Source organism: Solanum verrucosum, unplaced genomic scaffold (assembly GCF_900185275.1).
Source record: "Solanum verrucosum unplaced genomic scaffold, falcon-dt-bn FXZP01000080.1, whole genome shotgun sequence".
Classification (NCBI taxonomy): Eukaryota; Viridiplantae; Streptophyta; class Magnoliopsida; order Solanales; family Solanaceae; genus Solanum; species Solanum verrucosum.
The window spans coordinates 1,522,534-1,542,327 of record NW_026020097.1 but is presented as its reverse complement, the minus strand read 5'-3'; the positions used below and the strand labels follow the sequence as shown (position 1 = coordinate 1,542,327).

At 35.2% G+C, this 19,794-nt stretch overlaps 1 protein-coding gene across 1 annotated transcript; it reads left to right on the top strand.

Moving 5' to 3' along the window:
* The first annotated feature begins 4,803 nt into the window (after positions 1-4,803).
* LOC125824856 (uncharacterized) lies at positions 4,804-5,739 on the top strand. Its single transcript, XM_049504205.1, has 2 exons — positions 4,804-5,319; positions 5,473-5,739. The coding sequence occupies exons 1-2, from the start codon at positions 4,804-4,806 to the stop codon at positions 5,737-5,739; spliced, it is 783 nt and encodes a 260-aa protein (XP_049360162.1).
* The last annotated feature ends 14,055 nt before the right edge of the window (positions 5,740-19,794 follow it).

Below are 19,794 nucleotides of genomic sequence, written 5' to 3'. Positions count from 1 at the left end.
ATCTAAATATAGTTTTGACTAGTCTTTTATATTCGAGACAAATTTGTACTTATTTTGGTTATTTTGTAGCTTGTACTCTTTTAGTAGCTTTGTACTTTATTATGTTGTTATATCCTCGTTGGTTGTTGATTCTACCCAATATGCCTATTACTTATCGTTCTTGGATAGGGGTCAATTTACCTACTAGTTAGTTTTTGGTAAATGTCATCATGACTCGAGGTTTCAGATCGTGACATTTTGAAATTCAAATTGCATGTCTATACAATAAGTAAACATTTGGTAACTTACTAGGAGGTAAGTTATTTATGTATTAAATTCTAAATAAATAATACAACATTTGATAAAAAAAAATTCCTATATATAAATAATACGGTAGTTGATTTACAATTTAAATAGGCATATAACTAATATATGTATAAATTTTCTTTTTTATTGATAACTAAATGATGGAAATGAAGGCACACTGATTGAAAAACACAAGCTCTAATTCACAGGGTTTTTGAGTTCAAAAACCCTCACTGCTACAAGAATTTTTTTATCGATCATGGCCATATTGGCCACTGGTCAGCCTGCTTCGGCAGGCTGACCAGCAAATCTCTCTCAATTCTAGTACTCAATTCCCCTCTCTATCGAATTCCAATTCAATTCCCATTAGAAACCAAGATACTGGAAGGATACGCCTGACGAACCTAAAAGTTTGCTTACTGATTTGGTTTGTGCATCTGCTCAAGGAGGCAAATATGTTGACCTTCTTAAACCTAATACAATGAATCTATCTCAAAACATCAAACCTACTACTGTTACACCTATTCCCATCAAACAACCTTTGTATATCAATGGTATTCCAAGAATAACATGGAATGAAGATGAAGTTAGGCAGATGAACACCATTGAAAACTTGCAATATGCGGCGATAGGGAAGTTTTCCTATGGGTGGCCAGAGATGGATGATTTGTGAATTCAAAGTCCCAAACAATGTGATGTGAAGGGTGGATGTAAGATTGGGTTACATTAATGCGATTTGAATTGATTGAAGATTTTGTGAATATGATGTCGAAGATTCATATTACATCACAGGCAAGGATGGTACAGCATATCAAATGCGACCTCTCAATATATGATGGAAAATTAAAAGTGGATGAGGAAACGACTCAAGCCATGGCCTGGATTTCCTTTCCTGACTTATGGCCAACCTTTTTTGTTAAGGAATCTTTATTCTCACTGGTCTCTGCTGTATGGAATCCTATTCATTAGATATGGCAACAATAAATAAGACACAACCTAGTTGTGCTAGAGTCAAAGTTCAACTGGACCTACTTGCTGATTTACCCAAATTTGTAGAATTGGAGATTGAGGATCCTATATCTCAATCATCAAGAGTGGAAAGAATTAAAGTTCTATATGATGTTTTACCAAAATACTGCAAAAAGTGTAAACTGCAAGGACATAATGAAGATGATTGTGAGTTTTGCATCCTGAATTGAAGAAGGATAATTAGATTGAGGTGGCAACAGAAGCAGATCCAACAAAGAAGAATGAGGCACACAGGAATCAACAAAAACTTTTCAACAGTGGAATCCTACTAGGAGAAGATTCACTTTGGAAAAGGGCAAATTTTGTGATAATGCAAGAGATCCAGAAGAAGATGATATAATCACTAAAAATCCTTTTGATGATTTACCTGAAATTGGGTTAATCAATCATTTTACAAGAGGAGAGCACCAACTCAAGATGCTAAGAAGGATAGTGGTGACCAAGAAGGTGCTCTCACTGTTGGTGAACATGTGCAGCAAAAGGATAAGGAAAATGGTGGAGATGATACAACAGATACATCAGAGGTTGTAACTACTGTAAGTAAGGCTATAACTGTAGTAGTCTGCAGTGACAAAGAGCAAGAGCAGCAACAACTACAAAGTCAGCAACAAACATTATACAATGCAGAGATGGGAATTGCTGAGTCCAGCAAGACAAATAGTGACTTGTGGTATGATAATTTAGTGCAGAACAATGAATAAATGAATATTGAGAAGGTGCAACAGCAGCAACAAGAACAACATTTAACAGGCTTGGAGAATACTAATGAAGAAAGTAACTTGCAAGATGATGTACAACAGCAACTGATTGATGTTGAGAAGGATAGTAATAGAAGTGATCTGCAGGAAGTTGTTCAGAAGCATCTAGATGTGGTAAATAATGTAAATAATCTGTTGGACAGTGAAACAAATGGAATTTATGGGGATAAGGGGAAAGATGCATATCCATAAGTCGAGAATGAGCAAGTTGACAAAGGTGGAGACAAAACTCAATCACAACAACAAATGGTGGAAAAAAAGATGGAGATAGAAGGGTTAATTGAACCATTACCACAGGCAATTGTAGCTTCAACAGTTGATTCTCCTGTTAAGGTCCTGCATGACATTGTTGCACACAATATAAATGAGATAAATGAACAACAACATGTGGAAGTTGATGACGAAATAAGCAAGGAAGATGCAGATGAAGATCAAAATCAGCACAATCTTAATCATGCTTTGAAGGTGGCAGATTTATCTCCAGATGTTCAATCAAAGGGGAAGAAAAATAGGGCTAATGCTGAAACCAGTAAGCCCACAAGAACTATTCCTAAAAGGAGTACTAAATCTGTTTATAAATGATTCAAAAAGCACTTGTATGGAATATTAGATCAGTTAGAACCCAACATGCTTTTTATAGGGTTCAAATGCTTAACAAACATCATAAGTTCTTCATCATAGGACTACACCTAAACCCCATCTTAAACCTAAACCTTACAAACACGATCGTCTATGGCCACGCCGGCCGGTGGCCAACCTCCCACAGGGGTTGGTTTTCCCACCATAATCAATCCTACCATCACCACTAATAATCTTGACTATGCTGCTGCAGTACATAATTCAATCGCCCCACCAATGACGGAATATATAGCTATTAAGCCTATTATTTTCTTGCATGGGGAGCCAACGATTACATGGATAAAGAAGGAATTTGAGAAGTTAATGGTGAGACAAAATCTCCAATATGCTGTGGTAGCTAAGTTTTCCTATGGGCGTCCAGATCTATACGAATTGAGGAAGGCAATTCCAATTCAATTGGAAATTAAAGGACCATGCAATATTGGTTTCTTAGAGGAGAGGCACATACTGATTAGATTATCATTACTAGAGGATTGTGCAACCTTGATGTCCAAAGCTTGGGAACTAAAAGTAAGGAATAGATATTTCCCCTTAAGATTCTTAAAGTGGGATCTGTGGTTCAACCCAGAAGAGGAAACAACCATTGCCATTGCGTGGATTTCGTTTCCCGGATTGCCAACTAATTTGTTTGATAAAGAATCTCTTTTTTCTTTGGCAACAGCTGTGGGGAAGCCTCTAGTGATTGACAAAGCCACTAACAATCAAACCAGACCTAGTTGTGCGAGGCTTAAAGTGGAAGTAGATTTGCTAAAAGAACTACCAAAAAAAATTCAAATCAATTGTATAGAAGAGGAGACAGGAACAGTGAGATCAAAATGGCAGAAAATTCAAGGACACAATTTACAAGGATGTTGGGTATTAAACCCTGAGCATAGTCCAAAGAGATAAGAAAAACAAGAAGATAAGAAGCTAAACGACAAAGGAAAGGATGAAGAGGAGAACAAAGGAAAACATATACCAATCATGAATGGAGTATTTAAGAATGGAAAGTAGATTCATGAAAATTGGAATGTGGTTCAAAATAAAAATAACAAGAATAAGTTGCAGCATGACCTAAACCAGAAGGAATATGATACCCAGCAGAATCACTACAAAAACAAGGGTCACACGATTAATAAAGGTGACAAAGTAACAACTACCACTTATAAATTTGAGACTTTAGTGGACCTCACTGATGATAAGCAAGATGGAGCAAAGAGAAATGTGGAAAGATCAACAAGTGCTAGCAACATTAAAGGAGAAGATACGACTAAGCAATGGGTAGAAGCAACCTTTGGCAAAAGCCATAATGCAACAAAGATAACCAACAGTCGAAGTGAAGATAACATTAATCAGAATAGCAAATATATAGATGATGAAGTAACACACAATACCGACAATATGGGGAAACAAAATATACAGGAAAAAGACAAAATATACAGGAAAAAGACATAATACAAGAAAATCAACAGAATACAGAGGAAACAAAAGTTAGTAAGGATACAGAGAATAATTTGCATATAATTAAAAGGTGCATACAGATTCAGACAGCCCACAAGTTGTGTTCACCCCACAAAAACCACCAGATAATCCAACAATACAAGGAAATCAAGACCTTGCAAATTCAACAGAAACAGCAACATTAGTAGTAGCAGACACACACCAGGGTAATCAAGACAATAACATAGAAACTCAAAGCAAAGACAGAGAGATAAGTAAAATAGAGGAGAATAGTAGTCAGAAAGGGGCAGAGAATCAGAATATAATAATAGATACGACAGAAAGGCAACAACACGGAGAACATAAACATGAGGTCTATATTGGAGATGATGATGAACTGGAGAACAGAAATAAAGAAAGAAAAGAAAAATATTAAAGGAAGAGATAAAAGTGTACCTCCAAAGGCAACTGGAGGTATACTAACAAGGAAAGCCCATGCCAATACTATCTCTCAATGAATTGCTCACTTATATGGAATATAAGGTCTATTAATTCACAACGGGCTTTTGAAATGGTAGTAATGATGAATAGGCAAAAACATTTTAACTTTGTAGCCTTGATGGAACCTTTTCAACATTATAGACACATTGACATGTATAAATTATGGTTGAATATGGGAACAGCTTGTCATAACTTAAATGGAAAAATTTGGTTATTTGTGGAAGATAGATTTCAGATGAAAGTACAAATGGACACAGAACAGCTACTATCATTCAAACTCACATATATTGATGATGGACATGAAATACATGTGACACTAGTACATGCTAGCACAGACAGACATACTAGAATAGCTCTATGGGATGATCTATATACCATTGCAACATCTATGACTAGCCCATGGTTAGTAGGTGGAGATTTCAATGTTATTATTGATGATCTTGAAAAGTATGGGGGATTGCCAGTACAATTCAATGAAACTGAAGACTTTATTCACTGTAACAATACTTGCCAGCTAACAAACTTGGGCTTCAAAGAAAGTATGTACACATGGTGGAATGGTAAAACAGATGCAGCCTGCTTATTTAAAAGACTTGACAGATGCTTGGGGAATCAAGCCTTGCAGGATTTATTCCCTAATTTAGAAGTGGAGCATCTTATCAAACAGGGTTCAGATCACTCTCCCCTAGTAATAACAAGTGGAGTAGATAGAAATCCAATCAAGAAAGCATTTAGATTTCTAAACTTTTGGGTGGAACATGAAGCTTTTCAGAAAGTTGTAGCAAAGAACTGGCAAGAAGATCATAGTACTGATCCTTTCTTTAACCTTTACAATAAATAGAAAAGGGTGAGTAAGGCACTATCTAAATGGAGTAAGGACTCATATGGAGACATATTCAGACAGATAGATACTCTGGCAGAAGTGGTACAGAACCATGAGCAAGAATTTGAGAATAATCCTACCAGTACTAACAGAGAAAGACTACAAACGGTGCAAGCTGATTCAATCAACTTATATGCAGTAGAGGAAAAGTTTTGGAAACAAAAAGCAGGAATGCAATGGTTTGTGGATGGGATAGAAACACAAAATTTTCCACGCACATGTTAATGGAAAAAGAAGAAGATTGCAAATAAAAAGAATTCAAGATGATAGAGGAGAATGGCTAGATAAAGAAGAAGAGATAGCGCAGGAGGCAATCAGATTCTACACAAACCAATTTACAGAAGAAAAACTCCCTAGTGACTTTGACATGCTGAAATATATACCTAAGATGGTATCGGAAGAAAAAAATGTTGTAATTAATGAACTACCAGAGGAGGAGGAAGTTAAAAATGTCGTATTTAGACTAAACGCAGAGAGTGCTGGAGAACCAGATGGATACACCGGCAAATTCTATCAGGCTTGCTGGAATATAATTGCAAAGGACATGACAGAGATGGTGAAATCTTTCTTTTGTGGGCACGAGTTGCCTAGGTACATCACATGTACAAATCTGACACTAATTCCAAAAAAAAAAGAAATCACTACTTTCTCGGATATGAGGCCTATCAGCCTAAGTAACTTCACCAGCAAAGTGTTTTCTAGAATTATCCATGATAGGTTGGCTAAGATACTACCAACATTAATATCACCCCAACAATCAGGCTTTGTTAAAGGCAGAAGTATTGTAGAGAACATCTTATTAGTTCAAGAGATAGTCCATGATATCAGAATAAGGGGTAAGTCTGCTAATGTTGTTATCAAACTAGACATGGAAAAAGCTTATGACAGAGTATCTTGGATATTTTTTGACTAAAGTGCTCAGAAAAATAGGTTTTGGGGAGATCCTAATAGATATGATTTATAGAATCGTATCCAATAACTGCTACTCAATACTAGTTAATGGACAACCTCATGGTTTCTTTAAGTCCACAAGGGGAGTGAAACAGGGTGATCCCTTATCACCAAATTTATTTATACTGGCTGCAAAATGTTTATCTAGAGCTCTTAATGCACTTCATTGTAAGGAGGGGTACAAGGAATATGGAATGCCAAAGTGGAGTCCATATGTGAACCATTTAGCTTATGCAGATGATATTATCATATTTGCATCAGCAGACAAATATTCTTTAGAGTTGATAATGAACACCTTGTTAGAGTATGAAAAGGTAATAGGACAACTAATTAACAAAGCAAAAAGTGTGGTCTCAATGCATCATCTCACCCCCAAGCTATAGTGGATCAGGTATATGTTGTGACAAAAATTCCAAAGAAAGATTTTCCTTTCACCTATTTGGGTGTTCCAATGTGTCATAGTAGGAGACAAAATATTTTCTACAAAGAACTTTTGGATAAAATCCAAAACAGATTGAGTTCCTGGACAAGAAATATCTTATCTATAGGAGGAAGGACAACTTTGATAAAATGTGTCATGCAGAGTATGTCTATTCAATTATTATCAGCATGTGACCCTCCAGTTGAAGTCATAGCCCAACTACACCGAATGTTTGCTAAATTCTTCTGGAGAAACTCAGTTGAAAACTATAGTAAACACTGGGCAACTTAGACAACATTATGTCATCCATATGAAGAAGGTGGAGTGGGTTTCAGAAGTCTTCAAGATATATCTAACGCACTATTTCCAAAGCTATGGTGGAACATGAGAACTAAAGAATCATTGTGGAGAAGTTATATGAGCAACAAATATTTGAAAAAACATCATGCAGTGGTGGTACAAGCTAAGACAAGCACATATATCTGGAAGAAAATGATTAAATGCAGAGAAGAAGTAGAACCCAAAATTTGGTGGTCAATTAAGCAAGGTAATTTTAATTTTTGGCTAGATAACTGGACAGGTTTGGGTGCTCTGCATAAAATTATTCCCCCAGAATTTGAGTACGACCAAACAGTTATTCTAGTCAAAGAAGTGGCAGAAACAGGACATTGGAATGAACAAACTTTAAAAGAATTACTTCCTCAAGATTTGGCAGATCACATTGTACAAAGAATCAGTCCACCCAAGGACAGTGAAGAGTTTGATAGACATTATTGGAAATTGGAATCTAGGGGAAAGTTTACCGTAAGTACTGCATTCCAGAAAGTAAGACAAAAAAAAAAGATAACAAGGTGTACAACCTCATGTGGATCAAAGGCATGCCTATTAAAATCTGTTTTTTCATGTGGAAATCCAAACTACCCCTAGATGATACATTGAAGAAGTGGGGAATTCAATTCCCTTCAAGATGTTATTATTGTTAAAATCTTAAAGTAGAAGACACTTCTCATTTATTCCTACACTCCCCCGTAGCTCAAATGGTATGGAAGCACTTATGTGGGCTAGTAGGAATCAACGCGGAGAACATGCAGCTATCCCAACTTATTAATTTATGGTGGGAGATCGATGCACATCACCAGATTAAGTATATATTTCAAGTTGTCCCCTCTATCATAGTATGGGAGTTGTGGAAAAGGAGAAACACAATAAGACATGGGAATAAAATCTCTAGTAACAAGGTGATCTATCAAACTTAGCATACATTGATTCAATTCATGAAAACTAGGAGGAGAAACTGCACGTACATCCCATACATATGGGCAATGGTGGTAGAAGCTATTCATAACTATAATCCAACAGTAAAGGTAACTAGAGTTATTTGGAGACCACTAGATACTGGTTAGATTAAAGTTAATACCGATGGAGCATCTAAAAGAAACTCAAGAAGAAGCTCTTGGGGTTTTAGTGTGAGAAATAATAAAGGGGATATCATACAAGCTCAGGCTAAAGAGATTGATGAACCTGTAAGTACTAATACACAAGCAGAAACAACGGCACTCTTACATGTTTTAAACTACATAAAGACAACACAACGAGACAAGGTGATTATAGAAACGGATTCTCTAGTACTTAAAAACATTGTGGAAAGAGTGTGGAAAGTACCATGGAAAGTAGTGAATATTCTGGAGGAAATATGGAAGCTCATGCAAGGGAAAACATTAATTATATCACACATTTTTAGAGAAGGGAACAAACTAGCCGATTACCTAGCTAACCTAGCCCTAGAGAAAGGGACAATTCAGGTGAACTGTTTTCAAGAATTAGAATCTCAAATCAAGAGAATAGTGAACAGTGATAAACTAGTGGTACCCTATCTAAGAATCAGACAATGCAGAAAATAAACATATACTAGAAGCAGAGGAGGTACAAAGCTAAACAAAACATATCAAAATGGACAAAAGAACAACAATAAGATATGGACATACATACAAGTACAAATGGTGAACCACTGCGGTAAACACAAAAAGCAGACAACTCAAATAGAAGGGGCAACACTGACCAAATTGAGGATTGAGCAGTGGTGGCATCAACATCGTATGATGTTCATTTTACTTCTCAAAAATCAATGGAAATCAGTAAAATCCTAAAATCCCAACAGAGAGAGCTCACCCAACAGTCACAGGGATACGATATATAAACCAAACAAACAGAGCTCAGAACAACAAATAGTAACACAAAATCAAGGAAATCAAAAAGAGAGGATGAAGGACATACCTTGGTGGCAGAATCTCGACATCAAGTTAAGATGGTCCTAATCAGGACAAAATCGGTGAGGAGATGGCTGACCATGAAGTGTCTGGACAGTTCCAATTTCAAATTTCATTTTAGTGCTTTTAGAAATAGAATTTATTTGGTTTGTTTTTTTTTTCTATTTTTTTTTTTTTTTTGTAGGGTCAATTTTGATCCATCTTTTGAACATTAGCCCAATGGGCATGCAATTAATTAAGGAAAAAAGGTCAAAAATACCCCTTAACTTTATTTTATTGGTTAACTATCCCCTTATCGTTAAAGTGAAGTTATTTTTACCCCTGTCGTTACTAATTTCACCATATATACCCCTCATTTGACGGAAAGCCCCAAATCAACCAAAATTATCCAATTTCAATTAAAATGACTTGTTTCTCTTTTAATCCAAACCCGACCCACTAAACCAAATTAATTCATAATCAATTAAAACCTTAAACCCATTTGTTTAATCTTCTTCATCTCCTTCCACCATTAAAACACTTACTACTAAAATCGTCAAAGATACTTTGCTCGATTTTTTTTTGAAACAATTTCATCATTTCATTTTTAACATGGGAATTAATAAAACAAATCATCACCAAATATATAGAGTTCTTAATACTGTCACATTTGGAATAACACAAATTGAAAGAAAGAACAATGTTCACCCAAAAATTATTAATAACTAAAAAATTTTAAAAACAATAAGATCAGAGTTTGAAATGAGAGTCAAATAATTCACCTGAAACGCAGTAAAATATAACAACAAAATGAGCAAAACAATAAAAGAAAGTAATTTTTAACGTAGTTGATTGTTGTTGTCGAAGCTGGAGGGATGATGAGTTCTGGTTTGCTGAAAATGCAGATTTGCAATCTGCAAAACAAACAAAATCGTGAAAGGGAAGGGGAAGAGAAGCAGCAACGATGGTGGTTTATTGTTGTTATTGGGTTTCACGAGCTCATGGAGTTGATGATGTTTGCGGTGATTTTTCCGTGTCAATGAGGCGGCGGCGGAAAGGGTTGTTTTGGGGTGGTGATTTTTGGCGATTTGGAGGTGAGTGGTGGTTGTTTGGAGGTGTTTCCGATGTGATTCACCGGAGTTTCTGATTGGAGAAGGAAGATGGGTTGAGGGAAGTCGACCAGTGGGGTCGATTTGGGTGTTTTCTGGTGACATTTTGGCTGGAGAAAAGAGGCAGTAAAGGGTGGTATGGTTCGCCGGAGTTGGCGTCTGGTTGTGAGGTGGTTTACGGATTGTTTTCTGCCGGAATGGGCAGGTTTCAGGTGGGTTTGGTCGCCGGCCGGAAAGTGGGTGATGGTGGCTATGAAAACGGAAAAAATTGGGTCGTTTAGGGGTGGTTGTTTGGTGGCTGGACAGCAATGTGGAGAGAAGAGGTTGGTCGGAAAAATGGGAAAATAAAGGCTGAAGTTATTGCTTCTTCATCCCCAATTTTCCCTTTGTTCATCTCTTAGGTTAAGTGTTAGAGGGTCAGGCATGGGTTTTAAAATGGGTAACGGTTCGATTTTTTAAGATTCTAGTTAATTTAAGTTGATTTGTGGCTTTCTGTCAAATGAAGGTATATATGGTGAAATTAGTAACGGCAGGGGTAAAAATAACTCCACTTTAATGGTAAGGGCATAGCCAACCAATAAAACAAAGTTGAGGGATATTTTTGACCCTTGTCCCATTAATAAATGGCCTGATGGCCAAAACATATTTTTTTTAAAACACTAATGGAGCCTTTTCAACATACAAGACACATTCAAAAGTATAAAAGAAGATTGGGTATGTAGTATGCTAATTACAATCAAAATGGTAAAATTTGGGTATTTGTCCAAAAAAATATTCAAGTGGAGATCTTATCAGACTCTGAACAACAGATTACATTACCACTTACATTTCAAGATTCGGGAGATTCCATCATCTATACTTTTGTTTTTGCTAAGTGTTTAGCACTTGAAAGACTAAGCTTGTGGGATGATATTTATTTACTGAGTCACAATATGAGGTTACCTTGGCTTGTAAGTGGCGACTTCAATGTTATTTTGAATGATGAACAGAAAATTGAAGGTCTTCCTGTTTATCCTCAAGAATATGAGAATTTTGCTTTCTGTGTGAACTCTTGTGAGATTTTTGATATTAACTTTAACGGGAGTCCTTTTACTTGGTGGAATGAAAGAGTTGATGCGGAATGTATATTTAAAAGACTTGATAGACTGATGATCAATCAGGTTTTTCTTGGTCATTATGGAAATGTGGAGCTGGAGCATCTTGCAAGAACATGGTTTGATCATGCACCCATGTTGCTGAGTTGTGGGGATCAGACTACTAATATCAAGAGGTCTTTCAGATTTTTGAAATTCTGGACAGAAAAGGCTGATTTCAAAGATGTTGTGAGAGATAATTGGGTTGCTGATGAGTCCATTGATGCTTTTATTAGCTTGAAACAGAAGATGAAGAGGACTAAAATTGCATTGTCTACATGGAGTAGAGTGAGATTTGGCGATATTTTTAAGCAACTAGTAATAAGGGAAGATATTGTTAGAATTAAAGAAGGTCTTTTTGAAGAACTACCAACAGCTGAAAACAGAGATATTCTTCAAAAGGCACATGCTGAGTTAAAACAGTATTTACAATATGAAGAGGAATTTTGGAGACAGAAATCTGGTGTTAAATGTCTTACTGAAGGAGACAAGAATACAAGATTTTTTTCATAATCTTGTGAACGGGAGAAGAAAGAGATTACAAGTCAAAAGAATTCTTAAAAGAGATGGTCAATGTGGTGGAGGCTTTCTTTAATGGTTGGAAAAACCATTAAAGAAAAAAGACTATTCCCAAATCTATTACTCATACTAATTTGGTCGTATTGCCTAAGTAAAAAGTGATTCAATCATTTTCTGATATGAGACCTATTAGTTTAAGTAATTTTCTGAACAAAGTTATCTTTAGAGTGATTCATGATAGGTTGGCAAAACTGCTCTCAAGACTGATCTCTCCTAATAAGTCTGGTTTTGTGAAGGGAAGGAGCATCATAGAGAATGTCCTCTTAGCTCAAGAAATTATTGCAGATATCATATTAAGAGGTAGACCAGCTAATGTTGTGATTAAGCTTGACATGTCCAAGGCTTATGATAGAGTGAATTGGAGATTTCTAATCAAAGTTATGGAGAAAATGGGTTATAACAGTTTTGTTGCAGATAAAGTGTGGAGATTGGTGGAAAATAACTGGTATTCAGTCCTCATTAACGGACAAGCTCATGGTTTCTTTCACTCTTCTAGAGGGGTAAAACAGGGAGATCCTCTCTCCCCTGCATTATTCATTTTGGCTGCAGAAGTTCTTTCTAGAGCTTTAAACAATTTGTTCCATAATCAAGACTTTACAAGATATGGAATGCCTAAGTGGAGTGATGATATTAATCATCTTGCATATGCAGATGATACCATTATCTTTGTTAGTGCAGAGAAGAAGTCACTTGATTTGGTTATGGAAAGACTATGCTTATATGAAAATCAATCAGGGCAGATGATTAATAAAGAGAAGAGTTGCTTCTATGTGTATAGAAAAAACTACCCATTCTATAGTTCAAACTTTTGAGGATTGCACTGGTTTTATTGGGGGCAAGTTTCCATTGACTTATTTTGGTTGTCCTATTGGTCATGCAAGGAAGAGGAAAAGTCATTTTTCTGATATCATGAAGAAAGTTCAAAGCAAAATACAGGCTTGGAAGGGTAAACTTTTATCTTTTGGTGGTAAGTCTGTGTTGATTAATAATGTTTTAAAGAGTATTCCCATATACCTCTTATCTGCAATAACATCTCCTAAATGTGTTATTCATGATTTACATAAATTGTTTGTTAAATTTCTATGGAACTCTAAGGAAGAGGGGAGAACCAAACATTGGATATCATGGTCTGATATTTGTAGGCCTAAGAAGGAAGGTGGGTTGGGCTTTAGATCTCTTTTTGATGTGTCTAAAGCAATGTTTGCCAAGCTTTGGTGGACTTTCCAAACTAAAAAGTCAATGTGGACTATATACATGTGGAACAAATATTGTAAGAGACATAGACCTCAATTGGTGGAATGGATTGGAGGTTCTCAGACTTGGAAGTTTATGTTAGAAGCCAAAGATTGTATTGACCAACAGATTTGGTGGGAACCAAAGTGTGGTCATTCCAGTGTATGGTTTGATAACTGGACACAATTGGGTGCTCTTTACTATTATTTACCTGTTTCTCATTCTAACAATTTTGATTTTGATGAGGTAAATCAGTTGATGATTCAGGGACATTGGAATGAAGATCTCATGCTCCAGAAGATGTCTGTAAACATGTCCAAAATGTAATTGGAGTAGTAAAGGATACTGAAGAATGGGACTCACCAAGATGGATGTGTACTAGCTCTGGAAAATTTACGGTTGGAAGTACCTGGGAGGTGTTGAGACAAGGAAATGATGAACAAGAAATTGCTAAGAAGATTTGGGTGAAAGGAATTCCCTTCAAATTTTCTTTCTTTCTTTGGTGATTGTGGAAAAAAAGAATACCTATTGGGGACGTTCTTATCAAGATTAAAGTGGTGGATGAAGGTAAGTGTTGATGTTGTAATAGTTCAGAAGATCAAACTTTTGAACATCTTTTTGTGACATGCTCTATGGCTAAGAAGTTGTGGAATACTTTTGCTAGTATTGCTGATGTGCAGGGACCTTTTTTGCAGCTTAACGATACTATACATAAATGGTGGAGTAAGGACTGCTCGTCAAAGCTTAGACCTCTCTTCAAGGCTGCCCCGTCAGTTATCACTTGGCAAATCTAGAAAAGGAGAAATATAATTTCTTATGGAGGTAATATGTCATTTTATGGTATGGTTATGGAGGTCAACAGAAGTTTATATCATCTAGCTACATTTAGTTATCCTTGGTTGCAAAACATTCCTAATACTTGACATATGATGGTTCCTTTTTTTTACTGAATATGCACCCCTTATTGATTATTGATTGTAAGGTGGTATACTGAAGATTGTCTAGATTAGGGTCCTACAAGTGTAACTCGGATGGTGAAGTAAAAGGAGTTGGTGGCCTAGTGCTGGGGCCTTTTGTATTAGAAATGATGAAGGAAATTTCATACATGCTGAGTCTTTTGGTTTGGGAATACCTTAGTTCTAATGTCTAAGGCAATGGCTTTTCGAAGAGGACTTGAGTATTGTATAATGCATCAATACTTACCAGTAATATTGGAGACTGACTCATTAATGCTCCAAAAGATTTTTAATGGAATTTGGGAGGTTCCTTGGAGTAGCCGATTGGAGGTGAAAAGGATCAATGGTCTGAGAATTAATGTTGATGCAAGAATGGAGCACATCTTTAGGGAAGGCAACACTTTTGCAGATTATTTAGCTAACCAATTTTTTTCTTTTTGAAGGTACTACAAATATCATCTATTCAGATTTCCAAGAGTTACCACCAAAAGGGAAAGCAATATTACACCTAGATAAAACACAAACTCCCAATCTTAGAATTAAAAACATCCAAAACAGGGGTTTTAATACACAAACATAATTGAGACAAACAAGACCAACCAGACATGGATGACAAAGAAATATCAAAAGGCGATGGTAGTACCTGCATACTTGCATAAGTGGATGTAATTGCAATATATTGTTTATACGGAGATGGAACTCATAAGTGACCTCCTTATGCAGTGGTATCAGCCTCTTTGGGGCTCAACCTGCACAGAAGGTCATGGATGAATGAAATTGAAGTATAACAGTGCACAAAGATGAAAGAGGAGAAAGCATTGTTCATTCAACTTCATTTTGTGGTTTAGATCTGATCATACATGATCTGGTTGTTTCTTTTTAGTTTCTAATAAATTGTCCCTGAGACCGGCTTTGATTTAAAAAAATGTATAAATTAGCAGAGAATTTACCTATTATTTTATTCTAAATAATATTATTTTATATAATGTATTATTTATACCTCTAATCTCAAATCAATGATTTATTTGAAATTATGATGAAGAGAGGGTCACTAGGGTAGTCCAATCGCGGGTCTGTCTTGAATAGAGAGTGTACTAATTTCTTAGGTTGAAGAATAAAACAGGATATAGGGTCTTCAACCACATTCCAAAAAATCATCTATTTTCTATTTATAGGGATGTGTCCTCTCAATTTTACCTTTTGATTATTTTAATATTATTTATATTATATAACATTTGTAATTAACATATTACTAGGGGTGTGCATCGGTCGGTTCGGGTCAGTTTTATGTATTATCGGTCCGATTTATTGTTTTTGGTTTATAAATATGCTAAACTAACAACCAAACCAATAAGACTTCTTTTGTCGGTTTTCAATTTATCAGTTTTGGTTCTTAATGGTTCGGTTTTCGGTTTATCCAATTAGAAAATGCTTATAAATATATATACTTCTCTATTAATTTGACACGACAAGACAATAATGTAGCTTTACAGAACACTCATAAAATAAAATAATAATAATAAATAACTTGAAAAGAACTATACAAGTGGGTAGGGATGGCAATGGGGTGGGGCAGATGCAGGGTGGAGCGTGTTTAAGGCTATGCGGGATGGGGCAGGTTTAAGGTTGTGTGGGGCGGGTGGGATGCGGGGCGAGTTGAAGTGGGTTTTTTTAAAACTAATGTGGGGCGGGGCGGGTTGAGGGTATATATTTTATGTGGGTTTAAACTTAATTTTAATTTTTTACATGTTATAAAAGTGATAGAACATTATTATTAAGATAAATTCTTTAAAGTTACTAAAATATTCAAGATAGTAAATGAAAATGGTTCAATAAAAAATAATTCAATTTCTTACATGTTTCCCAGTTGACCTCTAAAAAAAAAAATTTAAGTCACTATTAAATTAATACAACTTAATGAATAATAAATTTATTTTTTTGAATCTTATTTTTAGTATCAAACTTAATTAGAAAAAAATATATTAAAAAAATTATGTGGGGCGGTTCATGCAGAGCGGGTCTATGCCCCGAGTGGGGCAGGTTTGAAAATGAAAAAAATGTTATGCAAGGCGGGGCGGGGCAGATTAAAAAATTTGCGGGTTAAGATCAATCCCCCCGCCCCGCATCGCTCCATTGTCATCCCTAAAAGTGGACCTAAAATATAATTGAAATTACTTTTGGAAGAGTGACATTCCTACAAAAGTTAAGTGTTTCACCTGGTTAGTGATGAAGAGAACATGTTTAACACAAGAAGTTCTGCAAAAGAAAGGCTGGTAGCTGGTCTCTAGGTGTTTTTTGTGCAACTCAACAGCGAGAACAAATAACCATCTCTTATTGCATTGTAAGTTTACTACTCAAATTTGGAACCTGTTTCTCAACTTAATAAGCATGAACTCAACAATGACAAAATATACATCAAATATATTGAGCTGATGGATTAGGAGGGAAGGCAATAAGAGTCAAAAGAGATGGTGAAAGCTAATTCCATCATGTCATCATGTGTATGGTGATCAGTTTGAAAAGAAAGAAATGGAAAATATTTTGAAGATAGATCCAATTCCATCCACAAAGTTAAATGAAATTATATAGTATCTTTATTTTTTTGGTGTAAACAACTTTATATAGATAATATAGATCAAATTTTAGATTTGATAGGAAATTTGTAATCTCTTTTTGGAGGTAGCCAGCAAACCATTAATGCTGAAGAATACAACCATGCCAGTTATTTTTTATAAAAAAGAAAAAAAAACTATACAAGTGCAACACAAAGAGAAAATAAGAGGAATGTGGTTCTTACTTTATGTTTTGACGTTTTGTATAATTCGAAGTTGTGAACTCAAAGTTATTGTAAAGTGTGAATTGAATGCTAAAGGGCAAAGACAATAACCAATAAGTCATTGAGATTAATATTTAATATTTATCTATGGATAAAGTAGTAAATTACTACTGTCTTAATGGGATATCGATTTACCCAATAATCCAATATTAAAAATCAAAATTGGACCAATAATTATATTTTTTCAAAATCATTAAAAACTTGTTAACCCAATAATAATAAACCAATAATATTATTTTTGGTTTGATTTATCGGTTGGTTCGATTTTTGCACACCCCTGCATATTATAAATCATATCAGACCATTAATTAAGTCTCTAATATTCATTATTATTTTCTAATCTAATACATTTATTATGTTTATTTATAATTTTTATTAATGAGAGTTTGTAAAAATAATATTTGAGATATAAGTTAGTTTTATTATAATTAATAATTGTATTAAGAAATAATCATCACAAAAATGAAAAATGCGCGTGTTAAATGAGTAAATAAATTTAAAATGTTATAAATCCATTGTATTGATGTGGATTATCCATTAGATTTATCCAACAATTAATTGGATTCATGGATAGGTGTTTTCAAGGTGATAAGAACACTTAGGATAACCATGTATTTACTAGTTAGATGACTTTTGGGAGTGATATCTCAACACTATAAACAGAGATATCACTCACCAATCGGAAGACACACTTGAATAAGAAAAGTTCTCTCTTCCATCTATACTTCTTGTCTTCTTCTTATTATTATATTATATCATTCTGAGGTTTCTTTTATAAAATACGTTATCAGCACGAAGCTCCTACTTGCAAAGGTATTATATAAATATTCTTATTTAATTCACCTATTCTCTCATAATCTCATCATGTCGAATTTATCCAAACTTGAGTTTGTGGCACTAAATATTTCTAGAAAAAATTACCTTTCATGGGTACTCGATGTTGAGATTCACTAAGTTGCTAAAGGTCTTGATGTCACCATTACTTAGGGAAATGAAGCATCGAGTCAAGATAAGGCGAAGGCTATGATTTTCCTTTGTCATCATCTTGATGAGGGCCTGAAGACTGAATATTTGAAGGTAAAAGATCCACTTGAATTGTGGACTGATTTGAAGGGAAGGTATGACCACCTAAAGGCTACAATATTGCCAAGAGCTCGTTATGAGTGGATGCACTTACGATTTCAAGATTTTAAGATCTTAATTGAATTTGTTGTATTCAAGATAACCTCACAATTGAAATTATGCGGGGAGACTATAAAAGATGAGGAATTGTTGGAAAAGACACTTACTACTTTTTATGCCTCAACTGTGATATTGCAGCAACAATATCGTGAAAAGGGTTTTCAGAAATACTTTGAATTGATCTCATGCCTTCTGGTGGCTGAGCAACATAATGCCCTTTTAATGAAAAATCATGAAGCTCGTCCCTCTGGAGCTGCTCCATTACCGGAAGCAAATGTGGTAGAAGCACGTGATCAATCTGAAGTTAAAACAGATGTCATCGGGGCTATAATAATGCGTGGGGACGTGGCAAGGATAAGAGACGATACAATAATCGTCGAGGTAGTGGTCATAATAAAAGGGAGAACAATATGAGTTCTCAAAATAACCCCTCAAAAAGTAATTGTCATCATTGTGGCATGAAAGGTCATTGGAAGAGTGAATGTCGCACACCTGAGCATTTTGTCAGGCTCTACTAAAATTCCTTTAAAAGAAAAGGAAATAAAGGCGGTGCCTCCTCTTCAAATGCTCGAGTTGAGTCACATATGACTCTTAAAGATGATGATAAGGCGAGAACATCTCAGAAATATGATAAGGATGTTGAAGCAAATTTGGCTTTAAAGAATGATGTTTTTGATGGCCTTGGTGATATTACTCATATGGATGTTGATGACTTTTTTGGAGATCGAAACTAAAGTTTGATCTTTTAGCTGGGGAATGTAGTTTGTTGCTATTTTACTTGTGTTTTTAATTATCATGTTCTTCTTTATGTTGAAGTATTTAAATTTGCGTTATTAGTTTTGTTTCATACTTCTTTTGATGTATTTTTATTTTAATGAAAATGAATAGAAATCCCTAGTTGTCAAATTGGATCCAAGATGAGTAACAGAGATGTGTGCCTTCTTGATAGTGCTACAACACATACTATATTAAAAGAAAAGAAATACTTTTCTAGTTTGGTTATGAAAATGGCATATGTTAATACAATATCAGGTAGTACAAAATTGATTGAGGGCTCTGGAAGAGAGACCTTATTACTACCTGGAGGGATAATATTGACCATTGATAATGCATTATATTATAGTAAGTCTCAAAGAAACTTATTAAGTTTCAAAGTTATTCGTCAAAATGGCTATCACGTTGAGACTTTTAATGAAGGAAAAGTTGAGTACCTTTACATTACTACAATTAATGTAGAGAAGAAAATTGTGCATGAAAAATTACCTGCACTTTCTTCTGGGTTGTACTATACAAGTATAAGTATAGTTGCATCACATGCCGTAGTAAACAAAAGGTTTGCTAATTTTAATGATTTTATCATTTGGCATGATCGATTGGGCCATTCCGGGTTTAATATGATGCACAAAATAATTGAGAATTCACATAGACACACCTTAAAGAGCCCAAATATCCTTCAGTCAAAGGAATTCTCTTGTGCTGCTTGTTCTCAAGGAAAGTTGATCATTAAACCATCAACAGTTAAGGTTGGAATTGAATCCCCTGCGTTTCTGGAACGTATACAGGGTGATATATGTGGACCAATTAAACTTGCATGTGGACCCTTTAAATATTATATGGTCTTGATAGATGCTTCT

Coding starts and splice junctions, on each gene's coding strand:
- LOC125824856 (XM_049504205.1), top strand. CDS start 4,804: ATGGGAACAGCTTGTCATAACTTAAATGGAAAAATTTGGTTATTTGTG. Junction 5,320..5,472: donor GTTCAGATCACTCTCCCCTA/GTAATAACAAGT, acceptor TACAATAAATAG/AAAAGGGTGAGTAAGGCACT.